Source organism: Microcaecilia unicolor, chromosome 2 (genome assembly GCF_901765095.1).
Source record: "Microcaecilia unicolor chromosome 2, aMicUni1.1, whole genome shotgun sequence".
NCBI lineage: Eukaryota > Metazoa > Chordata > Amphibia > Gymnophiona > Siphonopidae > Microcaecilia > Microcaecilia unicolor.
In genome coordinates this window covers 458,591,244-458,613,469 of record NC_044032.1, presented here as the reverse complement: position 1 = coordinate 458,613,469, position 22,226 = coordinate 458,591,244, and the positions used below count along the sequence as shown (strand labels likewise).

Here is a 22,226-nt window from a genome sequence, read left to right as displayed (position 1 = left end):
TGTGCTGTAAGCTGTAAGACTGAGCTCCCAGTGGACAATTTGGAGGTTTTGAGGCCAAATTGAGGGTGTATCCTTGCCGGACTATTTGGAGAACCCACTGATCGGAGGTTATGAGAGGCCACCTTTGGTGAAAAGCTTTCAACCTCCCTCCGACTGGCGGTCGCCCGGCACTGACACTTGGATGGCGGCTATGCTCTGCTGGAGCCAGTCAAAAGCTCGTCCCTTGCTTTTGCTGGGGAGCCGAGGGGCCTTGCTGAGGCGCACGCTGCTGACGAGAGCGAGCGCGCTGGGGCTTAGCCTGGGCCGCAGGCTGTCGAGAAGGAGGATTGTACCTACGCTTGCCAGAAGAGTAGGGAACAGTCTTCCTTCCCCCGAAAAATCTTCTACCTGTAGAGGCTGAAGGCTGCCGGCGGGAGAACTTGTCGAATGCGGTGTCCTGCTGGTGGAGCTGCTCTACCACCTGCTCAACTTTTTCTCCAAAAATATTATCCGCACGGCAAGGCGAGTCCGCAATCCGCTGCTGGATTCTATTCTCCAGGTCGGAGGCACGCAGCCATGAGAGTCTGCGCATCACCACACCTTGAGCAGCGGCCCTGGACGCAACATCAAAGGTGTCATACACCCCTCTGGCCAGGAATTTTCTGCACGCCTTCAGCTGCCTGACCACCTCCTGAAATGGCTTGGCTTGCTCAGGGGGGAGCGTGTCCACCAAGCCCGCCAACTGCCGCACATTGTGCCGCATGTGTATGCTCGTGTAGAGCTGATAGGACTGAATCTTGGCCACGAGCATAGAAGAATGGTAGGCCTTCCTCCCAAAGGAGTCCAAGGTTCTAGAGTCCTTGCCCGGGGGCGCCGAAGCATGTTCTCTAGAACTCTTGGCCTTCTTTAGGGCCAAATCCACAACTCCAGAGTCGTGAGGCAACTGAGTGCGCATCAGCTCTGGGTCCCCATGGATCCGGTACTGGGACTCGATCTTCTTGGGAATGTGGGGATTAGTTAATGGCTTTGTCTAGTTCGCCAGCAATGTCTTTTTGAGGACATGATGCATGGGTACTGTGGACGCTTCCTTAGGTGGAGAAGGATAGTCCAGGAGCTCAAACATTTCAGCCCTGGGCTCGTCCTCCACAACCACCGGGAAGGGGATGGCCGTAGACATCTCCTGGACAAAGGAAGTGAAAGACAGGCTCTCAGGAGGAGAAAGCTTTCAGGAGAGGGAGTGGGATCGGAAGGAAGACCCTCAGACTCCTCGTCAGTGAAATATCTGATGTCTTCTTCCTCTTCCCACGAGGCCTCACCATCGGTGTCAGACACAAGTTCACGGACTTGTGTCTGCAACCGTGCCCGGCTCGACTCCGTGGAACCACGGCCACGGTGGGAGCGTCGAGAGGTAGACTCCCTCGCACCGCACCGGCGAAGCTCCCTCCGCCGACGTAGTCGGGGAGGCTACCGCAGTCGGTACCGCAAGCGGCACCGATGTCGGAGACCTCACCCCGGACAATGGGCCAGCCGGCGCCTGGCTCGACGGTACCGGTGGCGCAAGCACCCCCGGTACCAGAGGGGAAGGGCGCAACAGCTCTCCCAGGATCTCTGGGAGAACGGCCCGGAGGCTGTCGTGCAGAGCGGCTGTGGAAAAAGACATGGAAGCCGATGCAGGAGTCGATGTCAGAACCTGTTCCGGGCGTGGAGGCTGTTCCGGGCTGTCCAAAGGGGAGCGCATCGACACCTCTTGAACAGAGGGCGAGCGGTCCTCTCGGTGCCGATGCTTACTGGGTGCAGACTCCCTCGGCGACCCAGAGCTCTCTGTGCCGACGCGGGAAGGGGACCGGTGACAATGCTTCTTCGATTTTTTGGAACGAAGCACGTCACCGGAGCTTCCCGGCACCGACGAGGAGGACGTAGAATCCAGCCGTCTCTTCCTCGGGGCCGAGGCCGAAGAGGGTCGGTCTGGGGGGGGGGGCTGTACCGCAGGAGCCCTCAGGGTAGGGGGAGACCCACCCGAAGGCTCACCGCCACCAGCAGGGGAATGGACAGCCCTCACCTGCACTCCAGACGAAGCACCACCGTCCGACGACATCAGCAAAACGTGGAGGTCTCGATACCACCGACCCGACGCAGCTTTCCGATGTCGCCCCGATGCAGAGGGCCGATGCCTCGATGGCACTCGATGCAATCAGGGGGCGAGGATGAAGGTCCGGGCCGCCGACGACATCGAGGCAGTCGATACTCCGGTGCCGATGCCGACGAAGAGCCCGAGAACAAATGTTCCACTGGGCTAACTCGCTACCTGAGGTCCGCTTTTGTAAGAGGGAACACAGACTACAGGCCTGCGGGCGGTGCCCAGCTCCCAGACACTGAAGGACACGACTCATGCCTGTCAGTGAGCGAGATTACCCGGGCGCACTGGGTGCACTTCTTGAAGCCGCTGGAAGACTTCGATGTCATGGGCGGAAAAATCACGCCGGCGAGATCAAAACTCAAAATGGCGAAAATGGCACCACAAAAATAGGGGGAAGAAAAACTTCGACCGAGGCCTAAATAGGGCCTACCCTGACGACGAAAGAAAACTTACCGGAGCAAAAAACTCGAAGTACGGGAAGGGAGAAAACCAAAAGGCCTCCTCCCGACACCTTTTTTCTTCTTTTTTTTTTTTTTTTAACAAGTCGAAGAACGACGCGTGAGGTCAACTTTGGGGCGCGAACGGCGAAACACGACCGTACCGAGCACGGACAAAAGAAGAACTGCCGGCACGAGCCGGTTCGGACGGGAAGACGGCCGCGCATGCGCGGTGCGCATCAGCGCGCGAGGACTAGCAAAGGACTTTGCTAGAAAGTGTTCCGATTGGAGGGGCTGCCGTGGACGTCACCCATCAGTGAGAACAAGCAGCCTGCTTGTCCTCGGAGAACAATTGTTTATCTACTCTTCATTGGCGCTTGTTATGATGTATTATTGTAAGCCACATTGAGTCTGCTAATAGGTGGAAAAATGTGGGATACAAATGCAATAAAATAGCTTTGTTATAGGAGGAATAACTTCTTTAGGCATTTTTAGATTTTCAATCAGGAATTTCTTAAATCAGTAGGTAACATTCCAGGTATTTTAGGAAAATTCAATATTCGTAAATTCAGCCTTCTATTATAATTTTCTATTTGTTAAATCCGTCTGTTCAGCAAAATCTTATCTTTAGCCACTGCTGCTTTAAAACTTTGCAAATGTTCCAATTCTTTTCCCATTTGAGTTTCTCTTATAATTAAGTCCGTTTTCAATAGCGCCACATTATTAACCAGTTCATCAAACTTGAGGAATAAAGCATTTACCTCGTCAGAAGATTTTTGTAATGTGAGGTCCATTTTGTTAGTTGGAGCCAAATCTTTTCCAGATTAAACCTCAGTGTTATTTTCAGAGGCCTCAGGTGTTTTTAGGGCCTATGACTCCGAGCACTGAACCAACAATATAGGCCCCCCACCAAGGGAATCTTTCCCCACCACTTCGGAGGTTTGTGCATTCCTTGCCTGCAGTGCAGCCAGTGCCGGGCACAGAGGAATGTTAGAGATTGAGGGCGGTGAGAGTGACGCCTTAGCTCCCAGCAGGAGCTCCGCTTCTCCGGAGGGCTCTGCTAAGGGGTTTCCTGCCCCCTGTTCACTTCGAGAAGCCTTCGTTAGGAAGCGATCTAAACTCTGTTAGGTGACAAGGTTGAGGTAGGTGGGGGAATAGACCGCACCAAGCCTTTCCTTTTAGTATGAGGCATTTTAACTTCAGAAAAAAAAAAAAAAAAGTTCTTAAAAGGAAAGAAGAAAGCCGACCCAAGAGCTGCTTCCTACATTCACCACGTCGCCATCTTGACACGCCCCCTTCTGAGAATAAGCATTTATTAAACTTACCAAACGATGGTTCACTAGTAAACAATTATTTCTGGTTACAAGGTACAGCTTAATCAGTAAATTCAATCAATACAATCCATAAGCAATTCTCATATGAGAGGATAACCGGGCCGCAAAGAGCGTTTCCATAGTCATTACTTCTCTAACTACTAAAGATTACAATTGTTACTTTTATACCTTTATGATCACATGCTTTTTCATCAGAGATACACATTTCTTGTGCAATTAGTGATTTTCCATATTATCAGCACTTATTTACTGGAAACTTACTTAATTCTACATTTACAGTAATCTTGCTTAGTATAAATACCATAATTAAGGTCATTCTCATTTGCAACATTTTCCAGTAACCATAGTTCTGCTTTTCTCTTACCACCTGTTTAGTTACCAAGAATTCCCCTTACAACAGCAAAAGTTATAAATCATATTTATCAGCATACTGCATATAGTTCCTCTCTCAGCTTGTTTTGCAAGCACTTAGGAGAATATTTGTCACACTTCTTAACTGGCATCTCAGTGACAGTCCTTTTGACCTTTATTAAGGCCTAGCTCAACGCACAACTAATCAGACTATATTTGTAAGCCTGTTCCATGGTTCATATCCAGCATGCTCCATAATAACACTGGATAGGCCATCGGATGATTGGTTCTTGACCAATCTAAGATTGAGAGGTTCTTTTTTTTTTTTTTTTTTTAAATCTGATGCCCTGTATGATTGTCTTCATAGTTCATAAAGGTCAAAAGGACAGTCACTGAGATGGCAGTTAAGAAGTTCATGAGTCTGTGTGGCAGCTAGGCAGGCCTTGTGGCTTAGGGGCCAGTCAGCAGATGCGACCTTCAAGTCTAAGCTCAGCAAATTTTCTCTTATGGGGTTCTCTTGTCTGGTGAGGATTTGGACAAGCTGATTAAGAGTCAGGTGGAAACAGAAGTTCCTTGGCTGCTGGTAGAGGTTTTGTAGGTAGCGGTCATATGATACTCATCAGTATGGGTCAGGCAGGACAAGTGAGAATTGGGAGGGGGTCAAGACTCTGGTTTCATTTCCACGATTCCAGTGGAAGCATGGTTGGCAGAGTTTTACCAGAGGTGGACCCAGGTTGTCAGATTAGCAGAAGCTTACGGTCTTTTGCAACATATACACTCTGGATTTCGCCTGTCTCCTGCCATGTGCGTTTCTGGAGTCTTCTTGTTTAGCCTGGTGGACGGTGAGGGCTTCCAGGATACTTTACAAAGGCTGATCGATTTGAGGGCAGTGGTTCTGGTGTCTGATGAGTGAAGTACCAGGCATTCTGTTTACTTTGTAGTCCCAAAGAAGGGAGTGGTCCTTCAGACCAATATTGGATTTGAAAGGGGTAAATCGAGCCTTCAGAGTGTTCTCTTTTGGCATGGAAACCTTATGGTTCGTCATTTTGGCATTGAAGCCAGCAGAGTTTCTCATGTCTTTGGATTTGACAGATGCTTGTCTCTATCCCCATTCGCCAGAGTCATGTACTCCTACCACCAGAGGGAGACTGAGAAAACACTGAGCTTTTGATACTGTATATATAACCTGTGCAGCACCTCAACTAGCCAGTATTTTCTCAGTCTCAGCAGAGGTAGAAGTACAACCTGTGCAGTCTTCCAAATAGTCTGGTGAGGTAGTTTAAAAAAAAAAAAAAACGGGGAAATTTTAATTGAGCTTCTTTTGGTATTGCAGAATCCTGTGCGTGGTTTAAAAAAAAAACGTGCTTCGGGGGTCTGGGTCCGGTGGGGCCCAGTGTTCCCCTTGGGGTGTCACACCTGCTGGTCGGGTCCCTCCCCTGGTGCTGCTCTGTCATAGTGGCAGCTTTGTGCCTCAGCTTCTCTCTCAGTACTGGAGCCTTGAGTGCCTTACAGTGAGCAGCTGCCAGGCGCCCTGTTTCTTTAAAATAAAATAATTGGAGTGAATGGGGAGTTAAGTTTCGCATTGCCTAGGCAGGAGAGCAGTGCTAATATTATTTCTGGAAGGAAGGTCGGCGTCTTTTTCGGGGCAGCGTTTTCTATCTCCCTTGGGCAGGTCGGGTATGTCCGGGATGCTGCATTGCCGCGCGTGCTCACGCTTGGGAGTAGAGATGCTGGGTGGTCAATGTCGGCTATGCGGGGAGCCGAAACAGCTGATCGCGGCTCCCCCAGTGTTGATTGCGGCAGTTCCGGCGGTGTCTCCGGCTCCGGTAACATCGGGCTCCCAGGCAGCTCCGTCGGCGGCGGGTTGAGCTTCGGTGGGAACGGCCGCCATTTTGAATCCGGTTCGGGCGCCTGAATCAGCGGTTTTGGGGCCTGTTTCACCCTTCTCGACGCAGAAAGGACTAAATGAAGGTACAGGGGGGGTCGGATTCCCTCCGGATTTTGTGTGGACACTTTATCAAGCCTGGAAATCAGGTCCTCCCCAGGTGGAATCCTCGGCAGAAGGGGTAGTCCCATTTTTCCTAAAAGACACCGTCTAGAGTGGTCAGAGGACGTGGATTCTTTTTCTCATGTGGGATCTGACGGACCTCAGTGATTTTGGGAGACCAATGTTTTTGAGGGCTCTCAGGAGCCGGATTGTCTAATCCTGGTGGTGGATTCCTTCCATGGTCCGCATTTTTCATAGGGACGAACTCGCGGAGCTTAGACCAGGTGATGTCCACTCTTAAATTTGAGCAGGCAGAGATTCCGCGGGAGAGGTTAGACAGGGTGGATCCCTTGGTTAATTGAATTCAGCATAAAGCGTGGTCTTTTCCCATGAATAAAGATCTCCGGATATGATTTCTCAGGAGTGGATTTCGCCTGATTCGCCGTGTAAGGTCTCTAGGGCAATGGCGAGGCTTTATCCTCTTCCGCAGGATGATAGGGAGTCTCTTAAGGCCCCCACAGTGGATGCGGTAGTTACGGCGGTTACTAAAACTACGGCTATTCCTGTAGACGGCGGTGCCACATTCCATGATCCCCCGGATAGGAAAGTGGAATCCTTTCTCAAGTGTAGTTTTGATTTGTCAGCGCTAGCACATCAGGCCTCGGTGTGTGGGGGTTTGGTAGCTTGAGCTTGTTTTCGCTGGGCCGAGAAGCTTCTTGATGATTCAATGGACGTTGGAACTTCGGGGGTCCAGGAGTTAACTAAATTAGAGATGGGTTCGTCCTTTTTGCCTGATGCTCTTTACGATTTGTTGTGTGCATCAGCCAAGAATATGGCTATAATTATTGGAGCGCGTAGAGCTCTCTGGTTGCGAGGTTGGGTCGCAGATGCGGCTTCCCAGTCTAAATTGTGTTCTCATCCCTTTAAGGGATCCCATGCTCTTTGGTGAGGATTTGGATAACCTGGTGCATGGTCTTAGTGACGCTAAGGTTCCTCGTCTTCCGGAATTTCATCCCAAAGCGAGGTCCATGGGGGCGTCAGCGCAGTCGGTTTAAGGAAGCCCGACAGTATAGACTGGGTAGGTCTAGTGGAGTTTCTAGAGGTCGTTTTTACAAGCGCACAGACCTTTACGAGGAGGCCATCGTGGAGGGCGTGATTTCTCCTCGGGAGGTCCGAGTTCGGGACGCAATACCCAATGAAGGTGTGCGGGTCCAGCCTCTGGTAACGTGTAGGGGCTCGGCTGAGTCAGTTTTACCAGAGTTGGGCCCAGATCACATCAGACCAGTGGGTTCTTAAGGTGGTTCGCGACGGCTATGCGCTGGAGTTTGAAACCTCGGTTACCGAGTTTTTTCTGTAATCCCCTTATCATTCTCGGGTCAAGAAGGCAGCAGTTCGGGACACTTTGCTTCAATTGCTCAAGTTGGGAGCAGTGATTCCCGTTCCACCCTGTCAGCAAGGCACAGGGTGTTATTCGATCTATTTTGTGGTGCCAAAAAAGGAGGGTTCCTTTCGACCTATTTTAGATCTCAAAAGAGTCAACTCGGCCCTAAAGGTTCCCTCTTTTCGCATGGAGACGTTGCGGTTGGTCATTGTAGCAGTTCGGAGTGGCGAGTTCCTCACTTCGCTGGACTTGACAGAGGCTTATCTTCACGTTCCCATTCGGGTGGCGCATCAGCGTTTTCTTTGTTTTGCCGTTTTAGGGAAGCATTTTCAGTTTTGTGCGCTGCCTTTCGGTCTTGCTACAGCTTCCCACACCTTCTCCAAGGTGATGATAGTGGTGGCGGTGGCGTTACGCAGGCAGGGCATTTTAGTGCACCCTTATCTCGATGATTGGCTGATTCGGGCCAAGTCAAAGGCGGAGAGCGAAGTGGCTACGGCTCGTGTGGTACAGTTTTTGGAGTCCCTTGGTTGGGTGGTGAATCTCAGTAAGAGTCATATCAACCAGTCGGTGGAGTATCTGGGAGTTCGATTCGATACGTTAAAGGGTCGGGTGTTACCATCCCTTTGGATTCACAAGTTGCAGCATCAGATTCGTCAGCTTCTGGCGGAGCGTATGCCGTTGGCTCATGCTTATCTTCAGGTCCTGGGTATGATGGCGGCGGTCATAGAGGTGGTGCCTTGGGCCTGAGCGCACATGCGACAGTTAGTCAGCTCTGCTCAGTCGGTGGGCGCCCCAGTCGCAGGAGTTGGCGATGCGTTTACTGTTGACCGCAATCTCTCATCGCAGCCTTCGCTGGTGGCTACACACACGCAACCTGGAGAAGGGTGTACCTTTGGAATCTCCAGAGTGGATAGCTCTCACTACGGACGCCAGTCTGTCGGGCTGGGGAGCTCATTGTCTTGGTGAGGTAGCCCAAGGCCGGTGGTCTCAGGAAGAAGCATTTGGAGACTTGGGCCATTCATTTGGCCCTTCAGTTCTTCCAGAATCTGATCCTCGGCAAGGCTGCCAGAGTGCTCTGTGACAACGCCACAGCCGTAGCTTATGTCAATCGGCAAGGGGGCACAAAGAGTCGGGCGGTTGCAGAGGAGGCGGCGCAGTTGGTTCGCTGGGCAGAACTTCATCTTCAGGCTCTTTCGGCAGTACTTGTAGCCAGAGCGGACAACGTGGATGCAGATTATCTGAGCAGACATACTCTAGATCTACATCGGTCGGTTTTCGATCGCATTTTGTCAGAATGGGGCCTTCCGGTGATGGATTTCATGGCAACAGCAGACAATGCACAAGTCAAACGGTTTTTCAGTCACAGAAGAGACCCTCAGGCGGAGGGACTCTATGCTCTTCTTCTACCCTGGCCTCAGGGGTTGCTGTATGTTTTTCCTCCGTGGCCTCTGATCGGTTGAGTAGTCGAGCGCATCAAACGTCACTCGGGTCTAGTGATTTTAATAGCTCTGAATTGGCTGCGTCGTCCGTGGTATGGAGATCTAGTACATTTAGCGGCAGCAGAGCAGATTCCTTTGACAGAGGCGGTGTTATGTCAAGGCCTGATCGTAATGCCAGATCCATCTCCGTTCTCGCTTATGGCTTGGCTCTTGAGAGGCACAAGTTGAGGAAGAAAGGGTTTTCTTTTAGAGTTATCGCTACGATGTTAAACTCTCGCAAGCAATCCACTTCTCTGGCGTATATTCAAGTCTGGAGGCTTTTTGAGCACTGGTGTCAAGATCGTGATATTAGCCCTTTTCGTACTTCTATTGTGGAACTCTTAGATTTTTTGCAGGATGGTTTGGACAGGGGTTTGGCCTTGTCTACTCTGAAGGTAGGTGCAAGTAGCGGAAAGGTTCAGGGGAAGTCCATAGCTTCGGCACCTGATGGGACTTGAATCTTGTTTTGGATGCTTTAGTCCATCCTCCGGTTGAGCCTTTGATTTCGGCTACTTGCAAGGATCTTTCTTTGAAGGCTGTGTTTTTGGTGGCCATTATGTCAGCTCGGCGGGTTTTGGAGCTTCATGTTTTGTCTTGTAGGGCGCCCTTTTTGTCTTTTTCTAAAGAAAAGGTTTCTCTGCGTCCAGTGCCTTCCTTTTTGCCCAAGGTAGTTTCCGATTTTCATGTGAATCAGGTCTTTTCTTTACCAGTTTTAGGAGATTTAGCAGGAGATGCAGAGCAGTGTCGTCTTGCAAAGCTAGATGTTCGTCGGGTTTTACGTTATCTGTCAAGAACTAAGCAGTTCAGAGCCTCAGATTGTTTGTTTGTTTTCATGGTGGTCTGAGGAAGGGGGGGCAGCCTTGTTTTCATGGTGGTCCGAGGAAGGGGGCAGCCGCTTCCAAGGCAAGATAGTTGAAGGAGGCGATTGCGTCTGCTTATTTATTGAAGGGTCGTGAGGTTCCTCGGGTTTTTTCAGCTCATTCCACTAGGGGAGTGGCAGCTTCTTGGGCGGAAAATGGTTTGATTCCTCCGCTGGATATTTGTTGGGCAGCGATTTGGTCTTCTTTGCATTTGTTTGTGAAGCATTATAGGATTGATGTTCATGCAAAGGAAGAGGCAAGTTTTGATGCAGCAGTTTTGACCTCTGGCCTTCACAGGTCTCGCCCGTAGATGTTTACTGCTTTGGTACATCCCACGCGTCTTGACCGGTCTGGAGGGTCGCTGAGGAAGGTGAAATTAGATCTTGCCTGCTAATTTTCTTTCCTCTAGACCCTCCAGACCGGTCAAGAGCCCGCCCTGTTTATCGTCAAGGCCAGGAAGTGTTCTTTGAGTTTTCCTCGGCAGCTGATGATTGTTGAAAATACTTTGACTTTTCTTGCCAGGTTCTGATGCTGGTTTGAGTCTGATGCAGGTATGGCTCTGTTTGTGGCCTGCCTGGAGAAGCACATATTTCTATAGTATGGATTTCCTACGTATGGGGTTCTGTTAGGTTGGTTGTTTGTTTTGTTCTCTGCTTTATCGTTATACTGGCTAGTTGAGGTGCTGCACAGGTTATATATACAGTATCAAAAGCTCAGTGTTTTCTCAGTCTCCCTCTGCTGGTAGGAGTACATAAGCCACGTGTCTTGACCAGTCTGTAGGGTCTAGAGGAAAGAAAATTAGCAGGTAAGATCTAATTTCACCATTTTAGTGTTTTATGATCTTTTTTGAGTTTTAATGTACTTGAATGTCTGTAACAGAGTGGAGACCCGGGAGGGAGTGGAAAACATGAAAAAGGATCTGAGGAAGCTAGAAGAATGGTCTAAGGTTTGGCAATTAAAATTCAATGCGAAGAATGCAAAGTGATGCACTTAGGGAATAGAAATCCACGGGAGACGTATGTGTTAGGCGGGGAGAGTCTGATAGGTACGGGCGGAGAGAGGGATCTTGGGGTGATAGTATCTGAGGATTTGAAGGCGACGAAACAGTGTGACAAGGCGGTGGCCATAGCTAGAAGGTTGTTAGGCTGTATAGAGAGAGGTGTGACCAGCAGAAGAAAGGGGGTGTTGATGCCCCTGTATAAGTCGTTGGTGAGGCCCCACCTGGAGTATTGTGTTCAGTTTTGGAGGCCGTATCTTGTTAAAGATGTAAAAAGAATTGAAGCGGTGCAAAGAAAACCTACGAGAATGGTATGGGATTTGCGTTACAAGATGTATGAGGAGAGACTTGCTGAACTAAACATATATACTCTGGAGGAAAGGAGAAACAGGGGTGATATGATACAGACGTTCAAATATTTGAAAGGTATTAATCCGCAAACGAACCTTTTCTGGAGATGGGAAGATGGTAGAACGAGAGGACATGAAATGAGATTGAAGGGGGGCAGACTCAAGAAAAATGTCAGGAAGTATTTTTTCACGGAGAGGGTAGTGGATGCTTGGAATGCCTGCCGCGGGAGGTGGTGGAAATGAAAACGGTAACGGAATTCAAACATGCGTGGGATAAGCATAAAGGAATCCTGTGCCGAAGGGATGATCATCAGGAGCTTAGTCAGAGGGAAGCGGGGACTGGTGGTTGGGAGGCAGATATGTGCTGGACAGACTTGTACGGTCTGTGCCAGAGCCGGTGGTTGGGAGGCAGGACTGGTGGTTGGGAGGTGAGGATGGTGCTGGACAGACTTATACGGTGTGTGCCAGAGCCGGTGGTTGGGAGGAGGGGCTGGTGGTTAGGTGGCGGGGATAGTGCTGGGCAGGCTTATACGGTCTGTGCCAGAGCCGGTGGTGGGAAGCGGGACTGTTGGTTGGAGGCAGGGATAGTGCTGGACAGACTTGTACGGTCTGTGCCAAGCGCGGTGGTTGGGAGGCAGGACTGGTGGTTGGGAGGTGAGGATGGTGCTGGACAGACTTATACGGTCTGTGCCAGAGCCGGTGGTTGGGAGGAGGGGCTGGTGCTTGGGAGGCGGGGATAGTGCTGGACAGACTTATATGGTCTGTGCCAGAGCCGGTGGTTGGGAGGAGGGGCTGGTGGTTAGGTGGCGGGGATAGTGCTGGGCAGGCTTATACGGTCTGTGCCAGAGCCGGTGGTGGGACGCGGGACGGTGGTTGGGAGGCAGGGATAGTGCTGGACAGACTTGTACGGTCCTGTGCCAGAGCCGGTGGTTGGGAGGCAGGACTGGTGGTTGGGAGTTGAGGATAGTGCTGGACAGACTATGTGGTCTTGCCAGAGCCGGTGGGTTGGGAGAGGGGCTGGTGGTTGGAGCGGGGATAGTGCTGGGACAGACTTAAACGGTCTGTGCCAGAGCCGGGGTTGGGAGGAGGGGCTGGTGGTTGGGAGGCGGGATAGTGCGGGCAGACTTATACAGTCTGTGCCCTGAAGAGCACAGGTACAAATCAAAGTAGGGTATACACAAAAAGCAGCAAATATGAGTTACCTTGTTGGGCAGACTGGATGGACTGTGCAGGTCTTTTTCTGCCGTCATCTACTATGTTACCTTCAAAACCCTGTAATTAGCTGGAAAATAACCACCTAAATTTACAATCAAAAACACCTAGGAATGGAAGCCCTAATTATAACTATATTGCTTCACTGTATTTTTAAACTAGTTGGTGCTCCCAGTTAAGAATTTTCCTGCATCATTAATTGGTTTGCATATAAATATAATGGTATTAATTTCTACTATACATTTTGGAATGTTTAATGTTTTGTTTTGAATTGTTTTGTCTTTTTTAATTTTTCCAGTGCTGATGTGATAAATAATCAAGAAGCTAAAAAAGTTGATGGTAAAGTAGCATCCAGCACAGAAAAGAAAGAAACAGGTGGCATCTCAAATGTAAGAACTGATGATCTGAGTGTAAAGACGAGCATTTCCAGACCAGAGTCTGAAAAAGGAGGTCTCATTTCATTTACGAAACCAGTGGAGGGTGATACTACAGGTTGTGGTACTGGACAAGCTGCAGGTGAATTGCCCATAGTGAAGTTGAAAGGAGTCATTCAAGATAAATCTGAACCGATATTAAAGGAATCTGCAGAGACAGAAGCAACAGTAACGAAGCCTGAGGAAGAACATTTGCAAGTGGACTCAAAAAACACACACTCGAATCCTGACTCAAAACCAGTGGAAGCAGCAGTGAAGATTCCATCTGCAGCAATGTCACCTAATTCTGTTGTCATTTCAGCCCCAGGGGAGTTAGAAAACAAGTCTCTCAATATTAGTAAATTGGAGGTTTTAGATAGTAAACTACAGAATCCAGAAACTAATAAACTGAAGGTTCAAGAAATGAGCAGTTCAGGGAAACTACCTTCTAACACTGATAATCCTCAAACAAAAACTGGTGAAAATACATCAGAAAAGAACCCTGAGAATTCAGTACCCGAACCAAATCAAAAGGAGGAACTAGCTCAAAGTAAAAGTGAAACAGTGGCAACTGTAGCCAATGAAACAAAGAAAATAGTTGCTTCTGGTGATAAAGCAACTACCATACCTCAAAAGAATGAAACTTCCTTTGCTAAAAATGGTGAACAAAAATCATCCTTAAAGCCTGACACGAGAAAAAGATCCACATCTGAGAAGAAACCCATCTTAAGGGATTATGGATCACCAAGACCTTCTTCTAGGAGATCCAGCCCATCAGAGAGTAGTGGCAACAGGTCTACACAGAATATTGGTTTAGTTTCTAAAAGAAGCAGTGGTAGAAGCTCATCACAGCAAGAAAAGGATTTGAGAGGAGATTCAAGAAATACTTCAAAATCACAGGAGCGAGAGAATAGATCGGGCATGAAAAAGGATGACAGCAATAAGGTGAGTGTACATTTGCCAGATTAGATGTAATTTTTAAGGGCATATCTTACTCATTCTTAATTTATAATTAAAACCGTTTACTTTCCACTGATTGTAATGGTTCTCAACAGATTCTAGAGAAAACAGATACAAAGTTAAAAGTGTATACATAGTATGATATATAAAACTAAACAAACACAACAGTTATCCAAGTAGTATCATAGTATATTATTATACTTGGAAATACATGCTAAAGGAGAGAAATATATAAATGTTGTAAAATGGTAATAGCAACAGTCTGGTTGAAAGTGATGACTTAAGGATATTTAGTGATGTAAGTTCAAAGATCACCTGCTTTTCTAGAAGAGCATTCTGATACATACATTAATTAGTTCATCTGGTTTTCAATAATACTTCATACATTGAGGTACAAAGAGGTTTATCTGTAAATTCCAGACTACCCAGAATGGCTGCAAGAATTTTACCAGTAAAATTTTAAGGGAACGTTTACTCCATTCCTTTTGTCCACCAGACGAGTCCAGAACAAATGTCTACCAGCAGATGGAGACAGAAAAAGCAAGCTTGTGAGCTGTAGCCTATATGGGGTATCCTGGAGCTACCTGCTTCCAGTTTTGTCTCCCTCAGATGATAGGCAGGCATATTATGCAGCAGTTATTGCTAGTGTTTGCAGTGACTCTTGGGCTCATTTGGAGAAGGTCACCCAGTTGAAGCTGAGCATGTAAATTTTTTTACTGTGTTCTGCCTAGCCCCCAAGCAATACCTGAAGGAGTCCAGGTTCCTTCCTTTTTCTTTACTTTCCTTTTTTGCTTTGTCTCTTCCCTTCTATTTCTTCTTCCCTCTGGTTCTTAAAAAAAAAAAAAAAACCTACACACACACCCAAAAGGACAAGGGTTGGACAAAGGCTGCTGCAGTAAGGGCTTTTGGGGGGCACCATGACTGAGGGAAGGGGTGCAGTGTTGGCAGAGACACCAGGTCTTAAAATGGGAAGTTTTCTGCACTAGATGCCTGCAACAGGGAGTGAGAGAGAAGGGATGCTGAGCATTAGGAGCAACTCAGTGATTGGAACATGAAGACAGAAGGGAGAGCCTATACTGAACTGTGCTAAATGGTGAGTAAGTGGGGTCAGCCAGCACCAGGATTGACATAACTGAGATTGTATAGCGGCAGCCACATGTCAAGCCAGTAATGGGACGTGCTGACGGAGCATGTCGAGCTGTTTTCCCACTGAAGAGGTTGCTACAGCAGTTCAAGAATCTACAGTTCCTGCTACGGCAGACCAGTGAAGGAAATGGCATCACATGGGTAGCTTCTGTTTTGAATGCTGCCGTTTAATGTGAGCAAGTGCAAAGTGATGGCATGTGGGAAAGAGGAATCCAAACTATAGCTACATGATTCTGGGTTCCACATTACGAGTCACTTCCCAGGAAAAGGATCTAGGTGTCATCATTGATGATATGTTGAAACCCTCTGCTTGGTGTGCAGCGGTGGCTAAGAAAGCAAATCGAATGTTAGGAATTATTAGGAAAGGAATAGAAAATAAAAATGAGAATGTTACGCTTGCTCCATTGTGCAATATCACCTCGAATACTACAGTTCTGGCCACCAAATCTTAAAAATATATATAACGGAATTAGAAAAGGTACAGAGAAGGGTGACTAAAATGATAAAGGGAATTGGTTCAGCTTCTCTGTGAGGAAATGCTAAAGTGGCTAGGGCTTTTCAGCTTGGAGAAGACAGCTGCGGGAAGATATGATAGAGGAGTGGAATGGGTAGAAGAGAATTGCTAGGACTAGGAGGCACGCACTGAAGCTACTAAGTAGTAAATTTAAAACAAACCAGAGAAAATGTTTCTTTATCGTCTTCTCCAGACCATTCCCTAATAGTGGGTGACATGCACTTATACCAGCAGAGGGAGACTGAAAATTATTGAACAGTGCTCCTGTATAAGGGACTGTGCAACCCTGACCTGCTCAGTATTTCTCAGCAAAGATAGGTGGGTATGCCTGATTTGGCCCCTTGGTTCTAGTTAGGTTTATAGGTTCCCTTTAGGGATCTTTCTTAGTGGTTTAGTAAAAGAAAAAAAAAAAGAAACCACCTCGGGAGAGAAACAGCAGCAGTAGTCTTGGGCTCTTGGGCCCTGCGCCTCTTTTGGGGGGTGTACGCTCACCTCGACCTTCTCCCCCCCTTCTCTAAAAGAAGTTCCTTCAAGCAACGCCCCTGGTGGGAACAGAGTAGGAAACACCTGGGGAGCAGTAGGCGCTTTGGTTTCTCCGCGCTGGTTTTTGGTGCCTTCTCTTTTGCAGCTGCAATCTTGAAGAAAAAAGGAAGCCACAACCAAGGCAATCTAGGAGGATTGCAGGGAGTTTGGCGGTGGGATGCTATTCCTGGTCCCTGTGAGGGAGTCTTCTTCCAGCCCTTCCTCCTCTGATGGTGGTGCGGTCTGAGAAGCTGCACCGTTGTGCGGCCTCTTCAGCGTGCCGCGTGGTCTCCCTTAGCACCAGCTTCTGCAGGGTTTGCGAGGAGGTGAGGCCTGGTTCTGGGGAGGAGCCAGATTTGGGTATTCCGGTGGCGCTAGGGGCAGCTACTATTCCTGGGCCGACGGCTGAGCGCTCTTTCCCATTGCGCAATGAATGCTGTTTTGACGGGAACGGCCACCATGTTGCTTCCTCCTCTGCCGGTGATGTCACGACAGGACTCCTCAGGGGCTTCAGCAGCTTTGTTTTCACCAGAATTTGTGCTGCTACTCCAGGCTTATTGCCTGAAGAGAGGAATTTCTCCTGATGTTGCAGCGGGTTCTCCGGCCCCTCCTCCACAGGAAAGGCCCTTGGGGTCTGCAGTTCAGGCACCTGGGTCCAAGAGGCTGCGTTTGGCTGGCGTGGAGGATCTGGGTGAGGCTCTCTCCCTTGATTCAGACCCTCTGGTAGATGCGGAGGTGGAAGGGGGGGAGAGTTTTGGGACGCAGGATCCCTGGATGAACCCTCAGAAGATCCCCCTTAAGTGTCCTGGAAAGGGGAGCCGCTTCTTAAGGGGGTTCATAGACTTCCACAAACTTTTCCTTATCATGAGGATTTGAAGGTACTGGTGGAGGCGAACTGGCTAGTTTCCGATTCGCATTTATGAATCGGTCGTGCCATGGCTCACCTTTTTCAGCTCCGTCAGGCAGATCTGGAGGCCTTTTGGGTCTCCAAGGTGGATGCGCTGCTTACAGCGGTCACCAAGAAGTCTGCTATCCCTCTTGAGGGTGGGGCGTGTCTCAAGGACCTGCAGGATCGCAGGTTGGAGGCTTTGTTGAAGCTCTTCGAGGTTTCTGCCTTGGTCTTGCAGGCGGCCATCTGCGGGAGCTATGTGGCTCGGACTTGTTTTCATTGGGCTGAGCATCTCCCCGATGTTCCGGCAGACTCCTCATTTGGCGGCCATTGTCATTAAATTGGAGATGGGCACCGCTTTTCTTGTGGATGCCATGTTTGACTTGGTTCGGGCCTCTGCGAGGAATCTGTCACTGGTAGTGTCGGAACGTCGTTTCTTGTGGCTCCATTACTGGGCGGCGGATGTAGCATCCAAAGTCTGAGTCAGCTTCCTTTCCAGGCTAAGCTTCTTTTTGGCGATGAGTTAGAGAAACCTGTCAAGAGTCTGGGCATGTCCAAAGGGGCTCCGCTTCCGGAGGATAGATCCAGCTTCGCTTCCCGGTCTGCGGCCCAAGGGTACCTCAGGGAGGCTCGCAGATACAGGCCAGGTAGAGGTGCTGGTTCTCAACATGCTTGGTTCTGGAATAGAGGACAGTCCTTTTAGCCCTTTCGGGGTAACCGTAGAGGATGTCGCGATAGAGGTTCCGGGGCTCCAGCAGTGCCAAAACCTCCCAATGAAGGTGCAGAGGCCCAGCCTCCGGTTTCTGGCCATAGGAGGCAAGCTTCAGCTGTTTTATCGGAGCTGGATCCGGGTAACTTCAGACCAGTGGGTGGTAGATATAATCAGGTACGGGTATGCCCTGGAGTTTCGCCATCCACTTCCAGATGCCTTTCTCGTTTCTCCTTGCAGGTCACCGTTTGAGGCCAGGGCCGTGCGTCAGACCCTGGATCGTCTTCTGGCTCTGTGGGCTGTGGTTCCCGTTCCCCCAGGCTTGAGAGGGAAGGGGAGCTTGGTGCATCCTTACCTGGATGATTGGTTAATCAGGGCAAGTCAGCAGAGGAAAGCCAGAGAGCCTCAGGTCAAGTGGTTCTCCTTCTTCAGCAGTTGGGATGGATTGTCAATGCATCCAAGAGCTCGCTGGTTCTCTCTCAGTCCTTTGAATTCCTGGGAGTATGTTTCAGTACACGCGAGGGCTTGGTGCACCTTCAGGTAGTGGTCATTCTGAAGATCCAGTCGCAAGTGTGTCTGTTGCTGGCAATCCAGGCTCCGTTAGTGTGGGATATTTTGCAGGTGCTGGGGTCTATGGTGGTGTCCATTGAGGTGGTGTCGGGGGCACGGGCACATATGAGGCCTCTTCAGGTGGCCCTCCTGACTCACTGGTCCCCTCAGGTGGACTCTCATGCAGAGTTTCTCCTCCATCGTTCAGTGCCGTTGAGCCTTCAGTGGTGGCTGGATTGTCATTATCTGAGACGGGGCATGCCCCTCGACACACCAGACTGGGTGTTAATAACAACGGATGCTAACCTGACTGGGTGGAGAGCCCATTGTCAGGGACAAATAGCCCAGGGCTCCTGGTCGGTGGAGGAGTCTCGCTGGTCCATCAATCGTCTGGAAACCAGTTGCTTTTTCAGCCGATGCTCCTATTTCGCGATGTACGAGTTCTCGCCGACTATGTGACGGCAGTTGCTTACGTCAATTGTCGGGGGGGGGGACCATAAGCTCTCTTAGCACAGGAGGTAGCGTTGATTATGGCCTGGGTGGAACAGAACGTCCAGCTTCTCTCAGCAGCACATGTTGTGGGAGCATCCAACCTACAGGCGGCTTATCTAAGTCAGCATCATCTGGATCCAGGGGAGTGGACGTTAGCCCCGTTTGCCTTTTAGCTCATTGTCAATAGGTGGGGCACCCCAGTAATGGATCTGATGGCCACAGCAGAGAATGCCAAGGCTCTGCGATTTTTCAGCTGCAGAAGGGAGCCGTTGTTGGAGGGTCTCGATGCGTTGGTACAGCCACGGCCTCGAGTCCTCTTTGTGTTTTCTCCGTGGCGACTCATCGGTCCGATTCTTCAGCGTATCCAGGGTCATATCAGTTGCGTGATTCTGGTAGCTCCCAATTGGCCACGTCAACCGTGGTGTGCGGATCTCTTGCGATTGCAGGTGGACGCTTTACTGCCTCTTCCCTCGGAGGAGGGTCTGTTGGTTCAGGGACAAATCCGCAAGCCCGACATGGCTCGATTCTCGCTTACGACTTGGCTGTTGAGTGGGCATGACTGTTGAAGAAGGGCTACTTGGTTGCCGTCATGTGTACCCTTCTGAGTTCCAGGGAGCGGTCCACTTCCTTGGCTTATGTTCGGGTTTGGCGTGTTTTTGATGCTTGGTGCGAAGAGCGGGAGGTGCAGCCATTGAGGGCTTTGGTTGTTCAAATACTAGAATACTAGAATTTTTACAGGAAGGTTTGGAGAAAGGATTGTCGCTGTCCTCTCTTCGGGTTCAGTTGGCGGTCGTGTGTTTTCGGGGTCCACTTCAGGGGAAATCGCTAGCCCATCATCTGGATGTCTCTCATTTTTTCCAGGGGGTTACGCGATTGCGGCCTCCCGTGCGCCCGGTGGTCCCACCCTGGGACTTGAATTTGGTGCTATCGGCTTTGGTTCCAGCCCCGTTTGAGCCCTTAGGGCAGGCTACACTTAAGGATCTTACGCATAAGGTGGTCTTTTTGGTGGCTATCACTTCAGTAAGGCGAATTTCCAAGTTGCAGGCTCTATCTCATCCTGAGCCATTTCTGGTCCTTACCAAGAAGAAGGTGTTACGGACGGTTCAGCCATCTAGCAACTGTAGGCTTGGAAGCCATGAGGCCAAACCTCTGCTTTCCAAAACGCACAGTCTGTCCAATTTGCGAAATTCATTCGTGACTTCCAGATATTTAATGAGGGACTCTATGTACATCAAGAAGCTTCAAGGAAGAATACTGAGCATCTTCAACCTCTCTGCGAAAGAATGGAAGCGCAACAGATTGTTTAAAATGAAATGCTGATACAACTTTCGGAAGAAAGGAAGAAACCATGCACAGGGCCTCCCCTCTCCCCTAAGAGCAGAGAAAAGGATCCCAGTAAGAGAAACTGAAGCTCCAAAACCCTACGTGCCGACGCAACAGCCATCAAGAACATTATCTTTACTGTAAGATCATTCAAGGCAGCTTTCCCGAGTGGCTCAAAAGAAGGCTTCTGAAGAGCTTGAAGGACTAAATTAAGGATCCACTGTGGACACAGCATATGAAAGGGAGGCCGCAAGTGGCCCATTCCCCGGAAGAATCGAATGTTATCCAGGTAAGCCGCAAATGACATTTTCTGTAGTCAGCCCCTGAAACAGGACAAAGCCACATCTTGAACTTTAAGAGAACCCAACATCAATCCTTTCTGAAGGCCAGCCTGGAGAAATACTATCGTGTCAGCATGTTTACTTGAGAGGAAGCAGGTTCCTCAAGCTTTGAGGGCTCATTCTATGAGATGTATAGTGACATCCTGGGTGGAGAGACTATCTTACTGTCTCTGGCGGGTATTTGCAAGGCGACGACATGATCGACACTGCATATATTTGCTGAGCCCCTATAGGGTGGTCATTGCAGTGCACTCGGAAGCCAGTTTTGGGGCTTTGGTCCTCAGGGCGACACTGCCAGGATCCCACCCACTCTAGGTATTGTTTTTAAACATCCCACAGGTTCTGGAATAGTGGTAAGCTACTTAATAACAGGAGAAATTAGATCTTACCTGATAATTTTCTTTCCATTAGTCCTTCGCACTATTCCAGAGGCTCTCCCAATGTTTCGGAGATGTTTAGTCATTGCCAAGTAATAGGTCAAATAACAACCATCATCTTGCATGGTGCTCACTATATATCTGTTCTCTATATGTTTTCCAAAGATGAGAGAGTTCCACACGTTTGCTCACCTGGTTAGTGTTAGTTTAACAAGTTGTATAAGGTTGTTGTGTTTTCAGTTTATCCTTACTGCTTGTCTACGTAAATACTGAGGTGGTGGACTGGATGCCAGTAGAGCAATGTCTCGGAGCAGTTTTCAGTTCTCTATCTCCACCTGCTGGCTGTTGGACACAACTATCCCAAAGGTTCTGGATTTGTGGGAAGGACTAATATCGGATGCAACTTAATTTCTCCATTTAACAGAGCACATAGCCTGTCCAGAGTAAATTGGCACTCTGCATTACTTATCAAATATGAAGTAGAAAATAAAATATTTTGCATGCTTTCTAGCGTCTCTGGCTGCAGTCCTCTGAATGAATTACATAAAGTATTTTAAAATCTAAACCTTGATTAGCATACTGCTGCAGGATATTAACCATGCTCAAGTTATTGTGCCTGTGAAATTAACAGGAAGACAAGTTTATCAATTCATCCTTTGAAACCTAAATAAATTATTCTGAGCAGGATCAGAGACATCCTGAAGCTAATGCAGACCATGAAGGATAGCTTCAAACCTTATTGATGAGTAATTTTATAATTACTGGATTCTAGGAGGCAGCAATATCCAGTCCTGTATTTAGGTTGGCTAGGTCAGAATTGGCTTGATGTGTATAATACAATTTGAATATATTCAGAAAACGTGTACTGAGAGAGACTTGTATAACCATGGTCAAAGGGGAAAGAAAGATTGAATAAAGTATGAATAAGAATTGTCCCCTGTGGGACTCCAAGGAGAAGAGGGAGAGCAGTTTAACTGAATAGGAATGATATTGGATGCGGGAGGAAAACCAGTTTGTTTCCTTTATGCCTAAGGAAAGCATGCAATCTATGAGCAAGATCAGTCAACTAGATCAAATACTGCATTTAAATCTAGTGAAATAGTTGTTGCTCAATTTAATTCCTTCTGCACCTAAGCTCTTTGATCACACTGAGTAGAAGGGTTTTGAGCATAGGTGGCTCGCATGAAAACGTGATTGTTTAGTATGAAGTACACTTTTGGTTTCTCAAAAAAGGAAGGTAGGGTGCTATTGTACCCTCCCTCTCCAGACTTTTGCTAAATGGTTGCAAAATCAAAATATTTCTGTAGTGACACAATTTCTACTTTTTCAGAGTTCTGCTGGAGGATTGCTAAGAGTCATAGAGTAGCAGTGAAAAGCCTAAAGAGGTAAGAAAGGCCTGTAAAATATGTACATAAGACATGAGTACTCAAACATTCAGATACACATAATAAAATATGCTTTATTTTATTGGAATTTCTGACATCTTTT

At 48.6% G+C, this 22,226-nt stretch overlaps 1 protein-coding gene across 1 annotated transcript in view; it reads left to right on the top strand.

The window, feature by feature from the left end:
- Nucleotides 1-22,226, top strand: part of ZNF638 (zinc finger protein 638) — a 426,212-nt gene that overhangs the window by 336,768 nt on the left and 67,218 nt on the right. The window contains exon 21 of the mRNA XM_030192174.1: nucleotides 12,802-13,861. Within this exon, the coding sequence (XP_030048034.1) occupies nucleotides 12,802-13,861 (1,060 nt within the window). The remainder of the gene's footprint in view (nucleotides 1-12,801; nucleotides 13,862-22,226) is intronic.